This window comes from Carassius carassius, chromosome 50 (genome assembly GCF_963082965.1).
Source record: "Carassius carassius chromosome 50, fCarCar2.1, whole genome shotgun sequence".
Taxonomy (NCBI): Eukaryota; Metazoa; Chordata; class Actinopteri; order Cypriniformes; family Cyprinidae; genus Carassius; species Carassius carassius.
The window spans coordinates 1,513,836-1,534,899 of NC_081804.1; the positions used below are offsets into that span (position 1 = coordinate 1,513,836).

The window sequence follows — 21,064 nt, forward strand, 5'->3', positions numbered from 1 at the left end:
AAAGCACCAACGTTAAATAACATTTCAAAATTTAAATTGAAAAGTTGCAATGATTCATCCATTAGAAAATGCTTATATATATATATATATATATATATATATGTATATATATAAGTTTTACCATAAGTTTTAATTACATCATCATAATTATTAATTACAGTAACAGTATATGGAATTTACAACAAATGAAACATTAAAAACAAAAACACAAAAATTTACTGTCTTGTTTTTTTTATTTAATTGTTTAAATATTATTATATTAATTTTATTCACTGATAATAAAGGTTGAGGACTTAAAGGAAAAGGACTTCAATTATATTTTGAACACCCACTCATAAAGAAAATGTCCCGGTTCCCATTTCAGAAATCTGATTACCTTTCTTTAAATATTCATGTTCATGATGGGATGTTTTGAGTTTTACTCTGGCCACAATCAGACATATAGGTTTAGATGTCATTATAGATGCTTTATATCACCAGATGGACTGTTTTACTTTGTTTATAAAGACCGACCATTAACAAGCAATAATGGCAATACTAATGCCAATAATAACCTAGTAAAATAGAAATGTCTTAAGTTTATTGAATTTATGACAAACTCAGATCATTGTTTTCATTGCCTGGTAAAACTTTTAAGTTACTTTGTAAGTAGCTCCTATTTGCATATGTACAGTACAAATGGTATGCACATTTTACCACAATTGTTTTATTAATCACCTTTGGTTATAGAAAATCTACAGACACTGTGAATGCCTTGAATATTTACTTCCACTTGATGAAAATAAATTAATGTTTTATTAATAGAACAAATGTTACATGCAATGCATGTAAAAATGTCTTGTCTGTCATATAAACCAATAACAAAGATTACAACCCATTTTAATACTGAAAGATCAATTCTGTATGTATTTGAAGGCACTGTCAGAACTCAGAAAATTTATTAATTGTACTGCAAAAAAAAAAAAAAAAAATGAAACCTACTGCTTTTAAAAACCTTTGCTTAAACCAAAACAAAATAAAGTTCCCTTTCCACAAGGACTGTCCTGTAGCCAAGTCATATTGACCTGTCATCCTGCATTACTGTGATATATTCATGTCACACAACATCAAATCAAACAGTAATGCAGACAGCAGGAAGGCTTATTTGCTATTGGTGTGAATAAGTATCTACTTCAGTATACTTCTTCTTTTAAACTTTGATACAAGCAGCAGGTAAAAATCATCCCTACAATCTAGAACAGACAGAGAAGAGCGAAGGTTAGAATCTACAATACGACAACAAAAACAAATAAGAGAGATATTCACAGAGCTGCTCACCTGAATCAATGCAATCCCAAGACCCACTGAGCCCAAAATGATCAGATGCTGAAGAATAAACTCCTCTAGTTTGGATATGCAACCTCCCTAAGAAAGATGTACAGTTGTGGCCAAAAGTTTTGAGAATTACATAAATATTAGTTTTCAAAAAGTTTGCTGCTAAACTGCTTTTAGATCTTTGTTTCAGTTGTTTCTGGGATGTACTGAAATATAATTACAAGCACTTCATACGTTTCAAAGGCTTTTATCGACAATTACATGACATTTATGCAAAGAGTCAGTATTTGCAGTGTTGGCCCTTCTTTTTCAGGACCTCTGCAATTCGACTGGGCATGCTCTCAATCAACTTCTGGGCCAAATCCTGACTGATAGCAACCCATTCTTTCATAATCACTTCTTGGAGTTTGTCAGAATTAGTGGGTTTTTGTTTGTCCACCCGCCTCTTGAGGATTGACCACAAGTTCTCAATGGGATTAAGATCTGGGGAGTTTCCAGGCCATGGACCCAAAATTTCAACATTCTGGTCCCCGAGCCACTTAGTTATCACTTTTGCCTTATGACACAGTGCTCCATCGTGCTGGAAAATGCATTGTTCTTCACCAAACTGTTGTTGGATTGTTGGAAGAAGTTGCTGTTGGAGGGTGTTTTGGTACCATTCTTTATTCATGGCTGTGTTTTTGGGCAGAATTGTGAGTGAGCCCACTCCCTTGGATGAGAAGCAACCCCACACATGAATGGTGTCAGGATGCTTTACTGTTGGCATGACACAGGACTGATGGTAGCGCTCACCTTTTCTTCTCCGGACAAGCCTTTTTCCAGATGCCTCAAACAATCGGAAAGGGGCTTCATCTGAGAATATGACTTTGCCCCAGTCCTCAGCAGTCCATTCACTATACTTTCTGCAGAAGATCAATCTGTCCCTGATGGTTTTTTTTGGAGAGAAGTGGCTTCTTTGCTGCCCTTCTTGACACCAGGCCATCTTCCAAAAGTCTTGTCCTCACTGTGCGTGCAGATGCGCTCACACCTGCCTGCTGCCATTCCTGAGCAAGCTCTGCACTGGTGCCACTCCGATCCCGCAGCTCAATCCTCTTTAGGAGACCATCCTGGCGCTTGCTGGACTTTCTTGGACGCCCTGAAGCCTTCTTTACAAGAATTGAACCACTTTCCTTGAAGTTCTTGATGATCCTATAAATTGTTGATTTAGGTGCAATCTTAGTAGCAACAATATCCTTGCCTGTGAAGCCATTTTTATGTAACGCAATGATGGCTGCACACCTTTCTTTGCAGGTCACCATGGTTAACAATGGAAGAACAATGATTTCAAGCATCACCCTCCTTTTAACATGTCAAGTCTGCCATTCTAACCCAATTAGCCTGACATAATGATCTCCAGCCTTGTGCTCGTCAACATTCTCACCTGAGTTAACAAGACGATTCCTGAAATGATCTCAGCAGGTCCTTTAATGACAGCAATGAAATGCAGTGGAAAGGTTTTTTTGGGATTAAGTTAATTTTCATGGCAAAGAAGGACTATGCAATTCATCTGATCACTCTTCATAACATTCTGGAGTATATGCAAATTGCTATTTTAAAAACTTAAGCAGCAACTTTCCAATTTCCAATAATTATGTAAATCTCAAAACTTTTGATCACGACTGTATGCAATATGAACTTCTTCCAATGCATAATTACCTGAGCTTTTTGTCTTAAGTGAACAATTTGAGAAATGCATGAGCTAAAAAAAAAAAAAAAAGGTCGGTCATCTGAATGTACCTCCACTTTGTAGATGTTGGATGGGTGGTCTCTGAGTCCACAGCCCACTGTGGGGGTCTTACAGCAGCTGTCGGGCACCAGGCGTCTGTCGCCAGAGATCTGAATCCAGGCTCCTTCCCTCCAGTCTGCTGAGCTGTTACTGCCACAACACTTCAGCTGCACAACGACAACAGAGTTCATTACCATGGGCCAGTGCTGTCTGATATCAGGAGCCTTCTCTTGTTATGATATAGACAAACTTCAAAGCTTTTGAAAACTGAAACATGCATGACTAGATTGTGGAATTGATAAAGTCTTGTCTTAAATGTTAGAAGCAGCTTGAAAGTATTAAATGTTCCTAAGACAGTTGTCAAGTATTTAGGCTAGACAGAATTACAGAAAGACACTGCTGGATAAATCACATAGAAATTGTAGTTCATTACTGAATCAAAATTGCTTGATAAAAATTGTAGCTAGAAATCTGATCCGTATGATTACACATTTCTGACTACTTTTAGATTACTTGTGAGTTAATCACAATGATTTAAATTGGATAATATTGTACCATACAAATATAAAAATACAAAGAGAATGAAAATATATTCCATTCGCTGTTATTAACAACATGAAGTGCATTATGTCATGGTTTCTGGCGTTCATGAAGGATCCGCAGGGGGTTGGTTAGTTTAATGAAATGCTAATAATGAATTAAAACATAAACATTTTAAATGAAAGTACATAATTTTAAAATAACAATAAAAAAAATCTACCACATTTTTTTTTTTACATATTTTATATGTTTGGTTTGGATGGATGTTGATATAAAAAATAAAAAGTTGATCACAAAATAAAATATTTTATATGTTTACCTGCATGCGACCATTTACCAATGTTTGAAAACCGTGTACATGCAAATATGCAACTAAAAGTAAAAATATTACTTGAAAGAGGTTTGGCTGACAAGAAAGTCTGGGAATCCCTGCAGTACATGTGCATAAGAAATAACGTGAATTTGTGCATTTTACTTTGTTTTAAAGCCTTCCAAAGACTGTGCATGAATAATATCTAATCATGTAATCAATAAATCAAGTAACTGTGTCTGATTACGAGTATTTTAATATGTAATCTAATTACAAGTACTTCATTTTTGGAATCTGATTATGCAATCCAATTACATGTGATCAGTTACTACCCAGCACTATAGAGATGGATGGATGGATCTTACGTCTTGCTGTAGGTTGTCAATGGCTCTAGTGATGTGCTCTTGTCCAGGCTGCTGGTAGTTTTGCACCATCTTCTCTTTCAGATCGGCTCTGAGCTCAGCGTTCAGCTGCAATCACAGATAAATTCATCAGACTACAGATCTATATCTATAAATCATTCTCTGTATATAATAGTGCTGTGGAAGTCTGTTTTCATTCACAGATACAAAGTAAAAGCTCATATATTAAAGGAAACGTTCCAAATTAATTACTCACCCTCATATCGTTCAAAACATGATGTTATTTGTTTCCTTAGAACACGGAAGAATGTTCATGTAACCTTCAGTGTGCATTGGAAAAAATAACAGCATACTGACTTGGAATGAAATGAGAATGAGTAAATAATGACAAACTTAAGCCACACATGTGCAACTTTAGCTGATTTTTGGTCTATGTAGTTGTTTACCTGGTAGCAGAGAGGAAAACACTGGAGGAAGAGGAGGAAGAAGACAAAGGGTTTCATAAAGACAGAAAAGCAGGAAAGTGGATGGAGAGCGTGCAAACATACAACATTCAACATGTGTATGTGGGTTTAATGCTAATCTGAGGAGTCTTACGGTTAAAGTAAAACCTAATGTGATGTCACATGACATTCCAATGATATTCATGGCAATGTTGCAACCATGTTCATCAAGTTGTTATTTACATGCATACATAAAGGGTACAGAAAAAAAAACAAGATGAGAGTATTCATCCCAAATTAAACAGAACAGAAAAACAGCATTTATTCCTCATCCTGATGTGAGTTTACCTCTTGATAATAGACATAAGCCAGAAATCCAGCTGTGATCTCCAGTAGGAAGATTAATAACAACAGGACGAAGAACTGTAGAGATAAAACAGAAAACGAGTTCCAGTGATATGTATTCGGACTGTAGGTTTGAGTGTGAGTAAATAAATATTTTAAAATTAAATATTTAATTTTTGTATGACTGTTGCTTTAAAGGAGCATTGCGTAGGTTCTGAAATTTCTAACCGTTACTGACACCAGTGGCCGTTAGAGGAACTGCAGCCAGTCTCATGCTCGTTCTCAGTGCGCACGCTCTTTTTTTTTTTTTTACTTCGAGGAGTGTCCGTGGGTGTCTGAATTGTGCTGGAGGCTGGTCGCTTCTTTCCAATCCGCAGAGTCCATTTGAAAACACTATTGCCGCTGCTTACTATAATGGCTGGCTTGCCGTACGGTTGTAAGCCCAAGTAGACAAGAACGCGCATGACGTCACATTTTGTGAATTTTCGCGCCAATTCGGGCCCGACTCCTCCAGACACAATTGAGCCTACAGGATGATAGAGACAACCGTGGTGGACAGTCGAGGTGTCATTCTTTTTTTAAATCATGGTTGGCTTATACATATATAGATTTCTTTTAAAGTAAAAACCTCTACATAGCTCCTTTAATGAGATGCAAATGGAAATTCCTTCATTTACTCACCCTCATGTCATTCTAAACCCGTAAGACTTTCATTCATCTTCAGAACACGAATGAAGATATTTTAAATTAAATCGGAGAAATTTCTGTCCCTCCACTGAAGGTTTGCACAAATATCACTTTGACGCTTCAAAAAGTTCATAAAGAGATCATAAAATGAATCCATATGAACTGAGAGCCGGTTTAGTCCAAATTTTCTGAAAAGACTCAATCACTTTATATGATGAACAGATTTATTTAAGCTTTTGTTTACATATAAACACTTATCGATGCTCACATCATTAATTCCAATAATAATTAATAACCGATAAAGTTTGTTCTCGCAGTTGAGCTTCTGTTTATGTTTGCTAATCAATGTGCATAAAACCCTTAAAATAAATCTGCTCATCATATAAAGCGATCAAGTCTCCCTGGATTAAATCACTAAATATAAATATAGATTAGTTATACCATCTCTTTATAACTTTTTCAAGCGTTAAAGTGGTAGTTGTGTAGACTGTCAATGGACAAACAGAAATCTCTCGGATTGCATTAAAAATATCTTCAATTGTGTTCAGAAGATGAACAGAGGCTTACGGGGTTTGGAACGACATGAGGATGAGTAAATAACAGAATTTTCATTTTTGGGTGAACTGCCCCTTTAAGAACTTTCATCAGCTGTTGAAAATGAGAATGAATGGCATCTGATACACAGCTGATAAACGATAAAAGCTCTGTTTATTCTTCTCTCAGCCTGTATTTGTTCTGTATTTTCCCTCTGTTTTCTGTGCCCACCACTCTCCATTCACTCCTCTATTCTGGAATCTCTCTCTTTCTCTCTCTCTCTGCTGGCCGTCATTCCTCAGTTATGACTCAAGTTTCTAAATCTGACCTCTTAAAGCTACACATGTCTTTATTTAAATCAGATATGTTGACAGCTTTGAGACAACTAAGAGACACACACATGAGCACCATCAAACTCATTTAGAAAGCACAAAAAAAGTCATGTTATGTGACAGCGTGTTCCCAGATTAATTCCTGGCTTCTGTGTGCAGGAATCTACACGGCTTCTGTAATCCAGTGTTTACACTGTCTTCTTTGTCCATTACTCATAAGATTCCACTCAAAAGGTCTGCTTGAGGTTTCTGTGTTGATTTTTTCACAGGCTGCACATTTTAGATGATTAATCCAAAACATTTATAAGACCAAGACTTTGTTCAAATAGCTTTTTGTGTTGGTGGTGATTTCTTAGTCAAGCAACACTATTTAGGGTGAGTTAAACAAACTAACATATTATAAAAATGAAACCTTTTTTATATACTTTTTTTGCCTGGGTTTGGTATGTTTTGACTCAGTAAGTAATAACCCAGAAATTTTTTAAAAACTCACTTTCACAACCACACAAGATACCTTTGAATCGTAGTTGTAGCTAATGGACATGTGTCTGCTATCAGTTGTAAAGTTACCCATAATGCTCTCTCACCACTCTGAGAAGACCTCTTTGTTCCCTGATGGTGGCACAGCAGCCAAGTATCCCAGTGAGCATGACGACGGCCCCCGAGCCAATCAGGATGAAGGCCGCGGCTGAGTAGGTGTTGGAGGACAGAAGGCTGATGTAGTCACTTTTATCCACCAGAGTCCATGTTCCCACAGCCATCACAGCGCCCCCTGCCAGCTTGGAGGACAAGGTACAGTCATATCACTGGCTCTTTCTGAAGCAGAAGTTACCAGTATTTCTTGATGTTGTTAGATTTGCTGCTTTGTGTCAAATTTGGGCATCTTTAGAAAGGCAAACAGTGGAATTTTCTTTTCAAATACATCTGGACAAAAAAATAAAAATAATAATAATAATAATCAGCTTAAACCAGCCTATAGTTGCTGTAATTAACAGAAACTAAAACTACTTAAAATAATAGAATCAAAATAGAAATGATATAACCAATAAAAATATTAGATAAAAAAAAATTAAATTAAACTTTAAAAAATTATTTATAAAATGACGAAGTTGAAGTAGGAAATTCACTAAAACTAAAAAGGAAAAAGAAAATTATTTCACAAAAACTAATAGAAATCACAAAAGCAAATAACAAAAAATTACTAAAACAATATAAAAATTAAAATAAATTATAAAAGCTCATTTAAAATATTAATCAATACTATAAAAGTATATAAATAAATATAAATGATAAAAATAACATTGCTATTAAACTGGTTTTCTGTGGTCAAGCTGGTCTGGTTTGATGGTTTCAGGGGGATTTCGGTATCTGTCAGCTGTTCAGGTTGAGACTAGATAAACACTAGTTTGGCCTTCTTGGAAGACCAGATAAAGCAGCCTAAACTAGTTTACCGTCCAGTCAGGCTGGTTATACCAGCTAAATGAACCGTAAACCACTTTAGACTGGTTTATTAATAGATATGGCAGCTCCTCAGACTAACCAAGATCAAAACAAAGTACAAACTCACCCAAAAGAAAAGACTGAAGATGAACAGAAGGTATTTGAGGCATATTGTCCCGCAGGTATTGGTTTTTCCCTCAGCATCTGCCATCCTGAAACAGTAATAGATTGTACAAACTCTTTTAAGATGGCATCCACTTGACAGGTCTGAAGAAAACCATGAATCCAGCTTAACATCCCCCGAGAGGCTGGTTTTTATCTACTACAGAACGATTGGACAGAACTAACCCTTACTTACAGAACTGACATTTGTGAGACAAAGCTCAGTGAATTATGGTTATAGGGTGAAGAACATGTGCAGGTCTTGTTTAATCCCAAAATCATATTGTCAGATTTGTAATAATTCAAGCTATTTAAATTTTGAGCAATTTAATGTTCTGATGCCATTTGAACCACCCTGCTGCACAGAGACTGTTAAATAACATAGCTTCTGATTTATAAAGTTGTTTGCTGCTAAAGAGCTTATTCTTAAGAAAAAAGAGAGCAAAAGTTCACATGACACGTGAAAAACTCAAGCTGTGTCCTTGATTCTAATTAAAAACAACTCCAAAGAAAATGTGGTAATGTAGTAATGAGGAAAAATAATAATAATAATAATAATAATAATATATATATATATATATATATATGCAATGTGACACTGATTTTATATAATAGTAGTTATATGTGACTTACACTTTATACAAAATATAGGACAGTGTTATTACTGTACTCAATTTCACAAACAAAAATAGTTCCAATCAAAGCCACAGCAAAACCGTGCAACACAGTGGCGTTTTGTTTCTAAATAAATCCATGGTTTTGAACGAATCGAGTGAGTCAGTGATTCAGTAACAGATTCATAAAGACCTGTCTCGTTTCTGAATGAATCAGTCAATTGAACGATTCGGTTGAATGAATGACTAAATGACTCACTCATTCAGACAGTCATCTATATATGCTGTTAATTACAGTTCTTAGAAAGAAAATCTGAATTGAGAAAAATCTGTATCGGCAGGTCACACTTACTAAAAAGAAGGAAAAAAATGGAAATCGTCGTTGCATCTATTATTTATAATTTATACATTTATTATACATTTTTATTATATTTAAAATGTTAAGGCTTCAATGTCACATGATCCTTTTGAAATCATTCAAATAAATGTCCTCCTATTTCAACTTTTTAAAGTTCTGTAAAAAATTATTGTTGTACAGGTATTTTTTACTTAAATTACATTAAACTGACTTTGAAAGTTGAATTTTATATAACACAACAATGTTAAATATGATGAGTTGATGAGTTAAATAATGTAAAAACCCAAGTTGCCATGACTTACTGTTTATATATATATATATATATATATATATATATATTGAAGAAACTTTTCTTATTAAATCAGTTATGCTGCTGCCTCAATTTTTTTTTTTTTTTGTGGAAACCATGCTACATTTTTTCAGGATTCTTTGATGAATAGAAAGTTCAAAAGAACAGCATTTATGTGAAGTGTCTTAACTGACACGTTTGATTGATTTAACGTATATCTTACTGACCTAAACTTTTGAACAGTATAAATATAAAAATTATGCTTCTATATGACAAATATTGTTTTATTTTATTTTGGGGGTGAAATAATCAAATGAGTTGCAATATACAGAGAGTCTGAGGTTTGTGTTAATTTCCGAATCCTCTCTCTGTACAGCGACAGAATGAGTGACTCACAGAGAGATGGAGAAATATGTTACTACTGTAACTTCACCCTGAGCCCTGCGTGAGCAGATATAACTCCAGCAGCAGCTGACTCACACAAACACGTCTGCACTGTGACTCAACTCACACTGAGGGGTGTGTTTGTACACCTGCCTGTTTTGGGACATGCTGCTGACAGTAAATAAATAGCAAATAATATTCTTTTTTTTTCAGTTATAAAGGCCTATAACAGTTTTTAATTACTTGATTTTCTTAAAATGGTTATTTGCTTGAACCAATATGTAGGTGTAAGCAAATAAACCTTTTTATTTTAGCTTATAAGTTTCTTTTGAGCAGCCAAATTTGTCTTAATGGACAATCTGGTTACCATATTTTACTTACAATACCATTTTTTTTTTTTTTTACAATATCAGTGTCTTATATTGTAAATATCACTGGCTGGATAGTGTTCATGTCTCCTGGTTCATTTTCAAGCACATCTGAAGAATCTGAGGCATTTATTACAGATCCGTTCCCTGCATGTATCAAACTACAGAACTCTAATTATAAAGTGCAACATTAGTTTATTAAGTTCAAACAAATATGATTTAAAAGTCTTCAAAGAGATAAAAAAACAGTTTATAAAAAAGTAGGCTACTTTAGTTATAAATTGCTGTTAAAAACAAAAATGTAATTAGCTTTCATACATACATTTCATACATAACACAAACGCTGCCCATTTATGAGCTGCAAACGATATCAAAAGAATAAAAGAAGTTCGTGTTTAAAATAACGCACCCACCTGAAGGACGTGAGTGAATGAATGTCCCGCTGTAGATCGTATTTTTTTAATTATGTTAGAGAGTCCGCTTTTCCTTCTGCCCCGCGTCTGTTTTGGTCATTTCTCGCTCGTGCGCGCGCGTCAGGGAACGCGCAACGCGTTCACGCTAAACTACGCACTGCAGTAATGACACAGAACGCAGAGAGATGGCGCTGTAGAACAAGTAACATTTATGGCTCCAGTCCCGAAAACAAACAACTGATACACTGTTTATATCATACAGTCTATGGTTTATATACAGTATTTACATAGAAAACAGTTACTGTAAACATAACATCAATTTTGTGTTTCAAAAAATTACATTTCTTGACCAAGTCCACTAATAATTCTAATAATTATCATAAAAATACATATGCAGGCCATACTTTTTAACATTATTTGTGTATAAACAAGATTCACACGCTAGTTGGAGTGTGTGGTGTTAGAATTATAATATAACTGTTCAAGTGTGTGTTTATAATCTTTTACAGTTTTATACCTTGCTGAAATGTATTATTAATTTAGCTGTACGACGTGCAGAGTCAGATTATCCACTCCGAGTATCTTCAGTCTATCAATATTAATACATTTGTTTAAATTCTTTGAGCGTCAAACGACGTAATTAATATTCATGAGAGAAGTCTTCGCTAAATTGTCTTTTTTGCAGCAGCGCACTCTTTTGGCTGGGACGTCCAGACAAAAAAAAAGATTTATTAAATTAAAGTTAAATAAAGTACAATTAAATGTAATCAATTTAATTGCTTAAGCAATAAATAAATAGTAATTCTATTCTATTGTATTCTATTCTATTATGCTGTTTTGGAAAAGGATTAATCCAGTTTCACACCTGGGGGGTATTCCAGAAAGCAGGGTTAACTTACTGTGAACTAAAACCTGAACTCTCGGTTGATTAACCCCAAACCTTGCTTACTCGAGGTATGTGGTTCCAATAACTTGTCCGGGAGTAAGTTAATTCAACTCAGAGTATGTTCCTGGTTAAGACTCAAGACATTCTCAACAGAGCGACGAATCGACGAGTCACTATAGAAACGGGCGCTAAGAAAACACGCGCCATGCTGTTTCTTTCTTCTTCTTTTGTTAATTAGTTGTTTACATGCTTAGAGCATATCTCCACCTAATTGATGGCGGTGCAATCATTTTTATTTTTTTCCATTTAATCTTTAATACTTGAGAATGTGAATTATATTGTTTGTTTTATGCTAATTATACATTAAGTCATATCAGATATGTATTTTGATTTAGAATTTAGACATTATAGAAAAATGCCACTCCATGCAGTGAGATATAACATATAATAAATAAAATATATAAATATATATAAGTTAAACCTTACCTTGTCATAGTGTTTTATAATTTATACATACCTCTTAATACATAATTTACAGATAACTCTTATATATGCCAATAAAAGAAATAATCATATTAGAATAATATATTACCTTATTTATTACTTATATTAGCGCTTCCTCATTAACATATATATATATATATATATAATAGGCTATATTTCATATTCTAATATTATATAATGTTGTGCGGTATCTGTCACGCCCACTGAAGGCTCGCTGAAGTGAACTAATCGTGGATCATAACCTGCTCTGGAGCAGGTTATGTTCAGAGAGTGAGTTGCTATGACAACTAACATAACCTGAAAGTTACCTCTGTTTTTGGAACCGAAAGTTGAGGTTATCCATTTACTTACTCTTAAACATACCCGGGTATGTCACATAACCTGCTTTCTGGAATACCCCCCTGGTCAGGTGGGTCATAGCACTGCATTCATAGATCTCAGCTTGCTACTGCTGTCAACATACTTAACAACAAACACTGACACATGCAAATGACTGAGATCATCGGAAATGATGAGCTGGGTCATGTGCTCTAGTCACCTCCCTCCTGTCTGCGGTTGCTAGGTCTGTCTTATTGCCTAGCAAAATTAGACACGCCCCCTGAGCCATCTTGTATTGTAATGCTGCCTTACTGTGTAACCAGTCCAGGCAGTTTATATCTTCACCTGTGAGGTTTTACCCTAGGTTTTGTTTTTTTTGGAAAATAGAGTAGTCACTGAGAAATGAATTCAAAAATGAGCTTTGTAATGTTAGCCAAAAAGGAAAGATGTTAAGCAATAATATATATATATATATATATATATATATATAGAGAGAGAGAGAGAGAGAGAGAGAGAGAGAGAGAGAGAAAGAGAAATATTTGTGATGTTACAGAGAAAAAAAAACACAGACTTCTAATAAGGCTAACAGCTTCTGTTTCTTTGACAGAAAGTGAGTCATCTAGTGTCATGCAAATATCTAAGGCTCATTTGGATCCAAGACACAGCCATACTAAGATTAATTAGCAGTTGTGAAATAGTATTTTTCTTCTTCTGGCTCTTATAGAGCAATAGAGAGTCGTTTTGGACTTGAATCTGTGTCTGTATCCTCAGGCTCGTCATCTGGGTTTTCCATCAGCTGCCTTTAAAATGGATAGGACATTTAGTTTAATACAACTAAAAAATGCATAGGAATTATAAAATGTGCTAAACCTTAGAACTGCTCTCTATCATTGCTCAAAAATAAATAAATCCTGCTACTGATCCCAAATAAACGTTAATTGAAATAAAATAAATTATAAAAAATATTAACTGAAAGTTCGTTTCCAAAGCATAATTTCTCATTTTCTTTAAGTTGAACATAACGTTATAAAATAACTAAAACAACTTTTTTAAAAGAAATATACAGACACAGTTTGAAATAATATAATAATAAAATTATAAAAATAAAACGTAAACAATTAATTAAAATGAAAATGGAACATTTTGAACCCAAACTGGGTTCAGCTGATGTGCTTGTTTAAGTGTTTGCAACGCTTTATATATATATATATATATATATATATATATATATATAAGATGATTTTTTATGTAAAATGTGTGACATAGGTTGAGACTGGTTTTGAAATAACAGCGCTTGTGTGTATGTGCATGAATGTAAATGATCCAAAATGAGGACATGAATCAAGATGAATAAACATTTTTATTTAACAACATATCCATTTGTTCAACATTAAATTGGAACACAATCTACATTTTGTTTTTGATGCATCAATCAGAGACCGAACAAGTAAACTGTCATTGCACAGAACTGCTCATTTCAAAAGAAACTACTAAATTACAAATACAAATAAAATTCAAATGTATGAAATCAGAGTTTATGAGGTATATATATCAAGGCACTGAAATGTAATCTGTAAATTAAACGCTATTTATGGTATGTTTTGACTGAATTTCTTTGTAAAAAAAAAATGAGGGGCATAAAGTGATTAAGGCTCTTCTGAGACAGAAATAACCTTTTTTTTTTTGGAATCACACTTGTTTCTGTAACAGACCGAACAAGGAAAAACATTTCTCCAAATGTGATTTGTTTGATTGGAGAACAGTTTCAAATGTTCCACACGAGGTCTTCGTTGAGTTTAAGGTTTCCTTCAGGACATAAGGTGTTCCTCTTCAAGGCTGATGAATGGAACAAGCTCTCCTAAAAAAAAATAAACTAACCAAAGCTGCACCTGGAAAATGTAATTATTCCAGAAGATGGTGTGGATGGCATCATCCACAAACGTTCAAATTCCTTTAGACACATGGGTTCATGGAAACTCACAGAAATACATCCAGATGAATGTAGATGTTCACATTTAGCAGTATGCATTGTGGGTAATGTTATATGGGGAAAAGGCAGGGTTAATATGGGTAAATAGAGCGCTCCCTCTGTGAGAAGGCATGAACACAGCAGCACGGTGGGCAAGGAGTGAAGGGCTGTTTTTGACTAACCATCTTCTGTGTCTGTTGGGCATCTTTATCATCCCGAAGACGCTTGTTCATGTCTCTACAAAACAGAAGGAGAGAGAATTCCAAAGCTACTCCTCACAGGACTTTTACTGCCTTGGAATATAGATAACAAATCTAGTAGTCAATGAGATGGACTAAAGATCGATCAAACATCTTAAACCTTCATGCATTTTTATTGGTCAGTTCTTACAGCCTTATCTTTCAGATAAGAGCAATACACACACACCTACTCTTGAACACTCAAAGGTGTCGCCCTACCTGAGAAGATCCAGCTGTCTCATGAGGCTTTCTCGTTCCTTCTGCATGTTTCGGGACACTTTCAGGACTTCTCTGTAAGTGAGAAACAGTCCGACGTGAGAACTTCACAAGCATATTATCAGAAAATAACAGCTTATGTTTATTTGTTCGTTACATTCAAAAACTGAAAGTTCTTTCGGTTCCATGAACAACCTTTAACATCCATAGAATCTTTCCATTATACAAAAGTTTGTTATAGGGGAGAAAGTTCACTGAAAGTTTCTTTGAGAAACCCAAAATCTACTGCATTCCTGCAACCCCCTCTCTGTATATTTCCAAGAGTTTAGCAGTAATAGTAAGGTCAACAATGTATTTGCATGAAGCCCACCTCTCTTTGCCCCTCTGCTGTTGTTTGATGGTGTTCTGTAGCTGTTGTAGTTGGCTCAAAGCGTGCTGAAGCTCCTCTCGGCTCTGCTCCAGTTGATCCTGCAGCTGCTGGTTGATGTTCTGCAGTCTGCGGTTCTCCCCTCGAGTGTCAATTTGATCACTGCTCAGAGTGTTAATCCTGTTCTCCAACTAAGCAGCACACAGGTGAGGTGAGACAGATCATCCTGCTGGTTTAATCAACCAAACATATTGATGAGTCTGTACCTCTCTCTGTTTGGTGAGCGTGAACTCAAGTTCTTGTTCTCGCATACGCAACTCCTGCAATAACTGCTCTTTCTTGACTCCTTGCTTCATGCTGTCCTTAACCACAGAGCAGACCAAGATCACACCATCAAAATATGACATTAGAAAAATCGCATTACTATAATCAATATTTTTAACATCTTATTTACTACTATCACCGTTATAAATATCATTATTGCATGGTCGTCATCACCAAAGTCACCATCATCATAATCCCCATCATCACCTTTATCGCAATCACCATGAACTATATAATTGCCATCATCACCACTGGTATCTTAATCACTAGAAACAATCATATTATCCCAACATAATCACCATTATCACCATCATAATAACCAGGAACAAAATAATCATTACCATCATCGATATCATTGTTACCATTCCTATCACAATAATCACCATGATGATCACTGTCAATATTATCAACATCACATAACTATCACAATCACCATAAACTACATGATCACCATCATCACTATTTTTATCATAATCACCAAGAACAATATGATGCCATCATCATAATCACCATCACCACCATTGGTATCTTAATCACATTATCCCATCATAATCACCATACCATTATTATAATCACCATTATCAGTTTAATCATAATAATTACTATCATAATCACCATGGACTATACCATCAGCATATTCACTATGATCTACAGAGAGATCATAATTACAAGGAACAAAACCATTATCCCCATCACAGGAATATCATAATCACCATTACTTGCCTAATCACCAGGAACAAAATAATCATCACCATCATCAATATAATTTTTACCATTACTATCGGAATAATCACCATGATGATAACTGTTATCATTATCAACATCGCCATTACTATCACAATCACCTATATGATCACCATCATCAGGATCACCATCATCACCACTGGTATCTTAATTACCAGAAACAATCATATTACCCATCATAATCAGCATTATCACCATCATAATAACCAGGAACAAAATAATCATCATCGATATCATTGTTAACATTCCTATCAGAATAATCACCATGATGATCACTGTCATCATTATCAACAACACCATTACTATCACAATCACCATGAACTATATGATCACCATCATCACCACTAGTATCTTAATCACCAGAAACAATCATATTACCCATCATAATTACCATTATCACCACCATCGGTATCAAAATCACACAGACAATACTATCACCATCATCTGTCATTACCATAATCACCATCACTATAATAAACACCATGTACAATATCATAATTTCATCTAATACTAGCACTGTTCTCTAATTAAAATAACATTTCCCCTTAAAGTTTTGCCTAGCTTCATATTTACAGTGTATTTACCAGAGCTTGTCTTTTCTCTCTCTCTTCTTTTAACTGACTCTCCATGTCTTCATACATGGACCGAACCACTCTGTCATGATCTTCCTCTCTCCTGTAGGACATTTAAACACCCAGCACATTTCATTTATCTCAAGACGTACAAAAATACATTTTTATTTTACAAAAGGAGTGCAATGAGACCTGAGGACCTCGGCGAGGGCTGACCTGTGCAGTGCCTGTTCTAAATTGTCTCTCTCTTTAAGTGCGTCCTGAAGATTAGACACAGTGTGGGAGAGAACCTCCTCCAAAACATCCAACAGCTCAGGTTTGTCCCTCTGGAGCTCACACCACAGAGTACACAGCTCCCACTGACTAACACACAGACAGACAAGCACACGTTACATGTTCTCTTATCACAGTGGTGACCATAGCAGTGTGTATTCACTCACTCTTTGAAGAGTTTATCAGCTCCCAGCTCCATGAGGATATGTGTGAATCGGTTCTCCATCGGCTCTACTCTCTCTTCTCCAGCCATCTCTCCATCTCTGCTCCTCGATCTCTCCTCTGGCCCAGAACCAACAAGCTCTCCTGATTTAAACCGAGAGATTTTAATGTAGGCATATATCTTAATGCATACACTGTAAAAAAGGATTGCTGCGATAAGTTACCACAATTCAACATAACAAGTATTAATTTGTTATTTCAACTTTAAAAAGTAACTGTTTGTGATTGACTTAAGTTTAGTTAACTTTAGTTTAGTTAAGCTGGATATTTAGGTTTTAACTAATTGCGGATTTTTTTTTTTTTTTACAGTGTACTACACATATAGCACACACTACTTTCAGAAATAGTATGTGAAATGGTATGAATTATGTCATGAAACATTTCAACACTATATTCCATGTTTAATTTAGAAAGTTGTGTCCAGATATATATCTATTAAACATCCAATTTTGGGAAACAGAATATTGCTGAAATGAAATATAAATATTAATCAAAATACAAATTTAACTTATAAATGTAAAACTAAAACTGAATTTATAAAAATTTATTAAAGCTACATAGAAATAGTTTAAGAGAAAAATCTAATAACAATGACAAAAGCGCATAAAACACTTATTAAAACAAACTAAACAAAGAAAATAAATATAAATAATATATATATATATATGTAAAAAATAAAATGCTGAAGTTTTAATCCACACTAACCTAGGCCCGTGTGGAACTCGAGGGGTGTGAGGTAACCATTTCTGTCTCTGTCCAAACTCTCAAACACTGATTCCAGCTGCTCATGAGACAGAGGAAGCTCTTGCTGAAGCCACTGGTGGATTTAAACATGACGAGACACATTAAACACATTCCTAAAGAAATCATATGTCCAGTGCAGTCTCACCTGCATGTCTCTGTTGGTGATGAATCCTTTCCTCTCCTTATCACAGAGCTCAAAGAGCTCTTTAGCTTTGCTCATTCTGTCCTGTGTGTCTGAGTCAGGAGAGGTCACATCATTAGATGAATGTAATCTCGCCGTCCGACTCGGCAAGGGGCTTCGCAATCTGGAGCGGGGCGACATCTGACCACTGCCTGTCCCCTCCAACACCACACCGTCCTTCAACCAGCAGGACATTACTGCAGAAAGAGAGCGGACGGACAGGAACGTAAATAAGGTGCTGGTTAGAAATGTCACTTATCTGGTCAAGCCAGGTTAAAACATGATAAGACACAATCTTATCTCATAGTTCTTGCTCTAAATAACCACAAGAGTGACAACACAAAACAAAACTTGGTTTCTGTATTTTTCTGCCTTCATTGGCTCAAAATCCTGATGCAAATACCTACCTATTAACCATTTAATATGTTCTAAATGTTGCTTGACCCAGCATTTTCATTTTTAGTAAGGACGGAAAATTACTTGATGCTAAATATGTTGTCGTAGCTAGTTAGAGCATTAGCATTTTTTTAATATTATTGCACTTCAAACTGTGATAGAGTTAAACACTGACTTTATTTAATCGGTTAAACTCAGCTTCATTAATAGCATAAGCTAAAGACATCCTGTAATATCCTGCTTCTTACATAATATATTACAAATAATCATTAACCATCTGTTTATGACCCGAGACACTCGTTATAACCCTGGCTGTTATTTCTCCACATGGGAATCTGTGTTTGTGCTGATATTATGTAGCAGTGGTGATCACATGGATGGTTTTGGGATTTTACATGCAAACTAAAGAAAACAGAACTGGTCCTTCAGTAAATGTCCAGCCTGAAGTAGCATGATATTAATGCTGATATCTAGGAGCCAGTAATTGATATCCAATAAAAAGTCTTTACAATACATATCCTATCCATCTATTTCTCCATTATTTCATATATATATATATATGAATCAAATCAAATTTAACTGAAGAAGCCAAGTATGAATCTTATCAAGTGAAGTGTTTTTAAGCATTTTACATTTATTCCAAATTAATAACTCAAGGCAGTTACATTTTAAATAATATATTTTATTTATATTTTATAGCTATTCTTTTTAAAAGTTAACTTTAAATTATTTAATTAATATTTTTTTCAGATCAAAGCTCGGTGAATATTAGTCATAGACACAGAGATTTACTGATTACTCACTAAAAACTCCATAAAGGCCACTTTAAGTCTTATTTTGATGTAACAAAGTGGTTATATCTAAGTGTGTGAGTTGTTTACTGTATGTACTTCTTTAAATTAGTCTCAGGAAGAATCAATTATCAGCCAAGGCTGCTGGGAGACGTCAAAACTGACACTTCTTTAGTAAAAATAAATATTCTAAAAGTGGCCAAATAATGTTCAGAACATGGGAATTTCGCATTTGTAAAGGTCTCCAGGATATTAACTGCAAAACAGGATGAAGTCATGTGACAGGACTGTGTGTGTGTGTGTGTGTGTGTGTGTGTGTGTGTGTGTGTGTGTGTGTGTGTGTGCAGGCAGAGAGGGTGTGTGTGCAAAAACAAAGAGAAATGCAAATAGAGACTTTAGGGTTTACAAAAACAGCATTGAGAGCTCTTACTCGTAATCACGAGTTTCTCTCTATCATGTGAATAATATACCTCCATATTAAATGACCACAGCTCATATGAAACATTAAAAATATTTGCCTAATGGTTTGGGTTGTGGTCGGAACATTAGCTCTGTGTGGTTATAGTTGATCTGAATCAGTGATATCTGCCTGGAAAGTAAAATGCTCAGATCATATAAAACTGGGGAGAAGATGTATCACAAGCAACCCGGCATTTAAATAAAACATCATGCAATTACTTCAGCTCAACTGTATTACAATTTACAAAATCATTCTGATGGTATAATGTTTGTATGTTTTTTATAAGACGAATGGCTACTTTTTCTTTCCTACATTCCTCCACAAATGTCCGTTTAGCATGTGATTTTGACAAGGAGGCATGAAATCCCAAGAAAAGGGCGGGTTGCTTTAGCGCAAGCAACACATTTGCATTTATAGCCAAAATCACTTTCAAGTAAAACCTGTTCATTTGCAATATCTTTTCGAGCAGCTATTTCAGCCATCTAAGTCCTATCTACTTGAATGGGAGAATCATGCAATTTTAGAAACGCTGCTGAACACACATTTCACAAGATTTCTGGAAAAGAATTCACAAACATATTTGCATGGTTTTAGATTTTCATATTTTATTACACTGTTTATATAAGCTGGGTGGACAGACAACGAAATAAGAGATAAACACATAAAATCCTGGGTCCAGTGACTGGCAGACAAATAAATCTCAGAAGCTGGAAGTCGGAGGATGCCCTGATAGCACACATACTGTACATCACAGAGACGTCTATTTGACATCTGCATGACGTGTTTTTTAGAGCTCATCTACAATATGTCTATAGGACGTTTCCTTTCAGATGTCAAATAGAAGATGATTTTAAGATGTTAATGGTTTACAAAGAATGTAAAAAACTGACATCTTAAAGCAGTCTATCGGATGTTTGTACACAGCAGATGCTTAAAGACAACGTCTGTTTGCCGTCTGATAGGAAGCGTCCTATACACATATTGCAGATGAGCAAACTGTCTAAATATTATGTCTTGCAGATGTCAATAGATATCTTCATTATGTGCTTTCAGGGAAATGACACCAAAGAAATTTTTCGTAAAATATTCTGCTGGTGTCATATTTTGTTATCTACTTTAGTGACATTCTTACAATTTGTTATTTGCAATGACATTCTGCAACCTAAATAAGTTTAAGGGCCAATGTTGTAACACAAAA

The 21,064-nt window shown here is 35.1% G+C and overlaps 2 protein-coding genes across 4 annotated transcripts in view; both read right to left on the reverse strand.

Moving 5' to 3' along the window:
• Positions 1-599: 599 nt before the first annotated feature.
• Positions 600-10,812, reverse strand: LOC132133559 (CD151 antigen-like). Of its 3 annotated transcripts, XR_009429171.1 has the most exons (10): positions 10,661-10,812; positions 8,200-8,284; positions 7,220-7,411; positions 5,083-5,157; positions 4,738-4,758; positions 4,295-4,399; positions 3,091-3,246; positions 1,318-1,404; positions 1,106-1,232; positions 600-1,072 (listed from the first exon to the last, which is right to left on the reverse strand). XR_009429171.1 is itself a non-coding variant. In XM_059546436.1 (9 exons), exons 2-9 carry the CDS (start codon positions 8,281-8,283, stop codon positions 1,173-1,175), a joined length of 780 nt encoding a protein of 259 aa, XP_059402419.1. In that variant the 5' UTR covers position 8,284; positions 10,661-10,812; the 3' UTR covers positions 600-1,172. The 3 variants fall into 3 exon arrangements, 2 of the variants coding, with proteins under 2 accessions (XP_059402419.1, XP_059402420.1); XM_059546436.1 differs by having other exon boundaries at positions 600-1,232; XM_059546437.1 differs by lacking the exon at positions 4,738-4,758 and having other exon boundaries at positions 600-1,232.
• A 3,494-nt stretch (positions 10,813-14,306) lies between these two features.
• Positions 14,307-21,064, reverse strand: part of LOC132133178 (EF-hand calcium-binding domain-containing protein 4A-like) — a 7,902-nt gene continuing 1,144 nt past the window's right edge. The window contains exons 2-10 of the mRNA XM_059545925.1: positions 18,184-18,416; positions 18,000-18,111; positions 17,240-17,378; positions 17,016-17,162; positions 16,812-16,902; positions 15,426-15,521; positions 15,163-15,350; positions 14,796-14,867; positions 14,307-14,574 (exon numbers count right to left, since the gene is read on the reverse strand). Coding sequence (XP_059401908.1) covers positions 14,430-14,574; positions 14,796-14,867; positions 15,163-15,350; positions 15,426-15,521; positions 16,812-16,902; positions 17,016-17,162; positions 17,240-17,378; positions 18,000-18,111; positions 18,184-18,414 — 1,221 coding nt within the window. The 5' untranslated portion in view covers positions 18,415-18,416 and the 3' untranslated portion in view covers positions 14,307-14,429. The remainder of the gene's footprint in view (positions 14,575-14,795; positions 14,868-15,162; positions 15,351-15,425; positions 15,522-16,811; positions 16,903-17,015; positions 17,163-17,239; positions 17,379-17,999; positions 18,112-18,183; positions 18,417-21,064) is intronic.

Bases quoted from the DNA above. Each gene is read 5' to 3' on its own strand.
- LOC132133559 (XM_059546436.1), bottom strand. From the start codon at position 8,283: ATGGCAGATGCTGAGGGAAAAACCAATACCTGCGGGACAATATGCCTC. The intron at 7,412-8,199 runs GTGAGTTTGTAC...TTGTCCTCCAAG, and splicing joins TCTTCAGTCTTTTCTTTTGG to CTGGCAGGGGGCGCTGTGAT. The intron at 5,158-7,219 runs GTGAGAGAGCAT...TTATCTCTACAG, and splicing joins AAAGAGGTCTTCTCAGAGTG to TTCTTCGTCCTGTTGTTATT.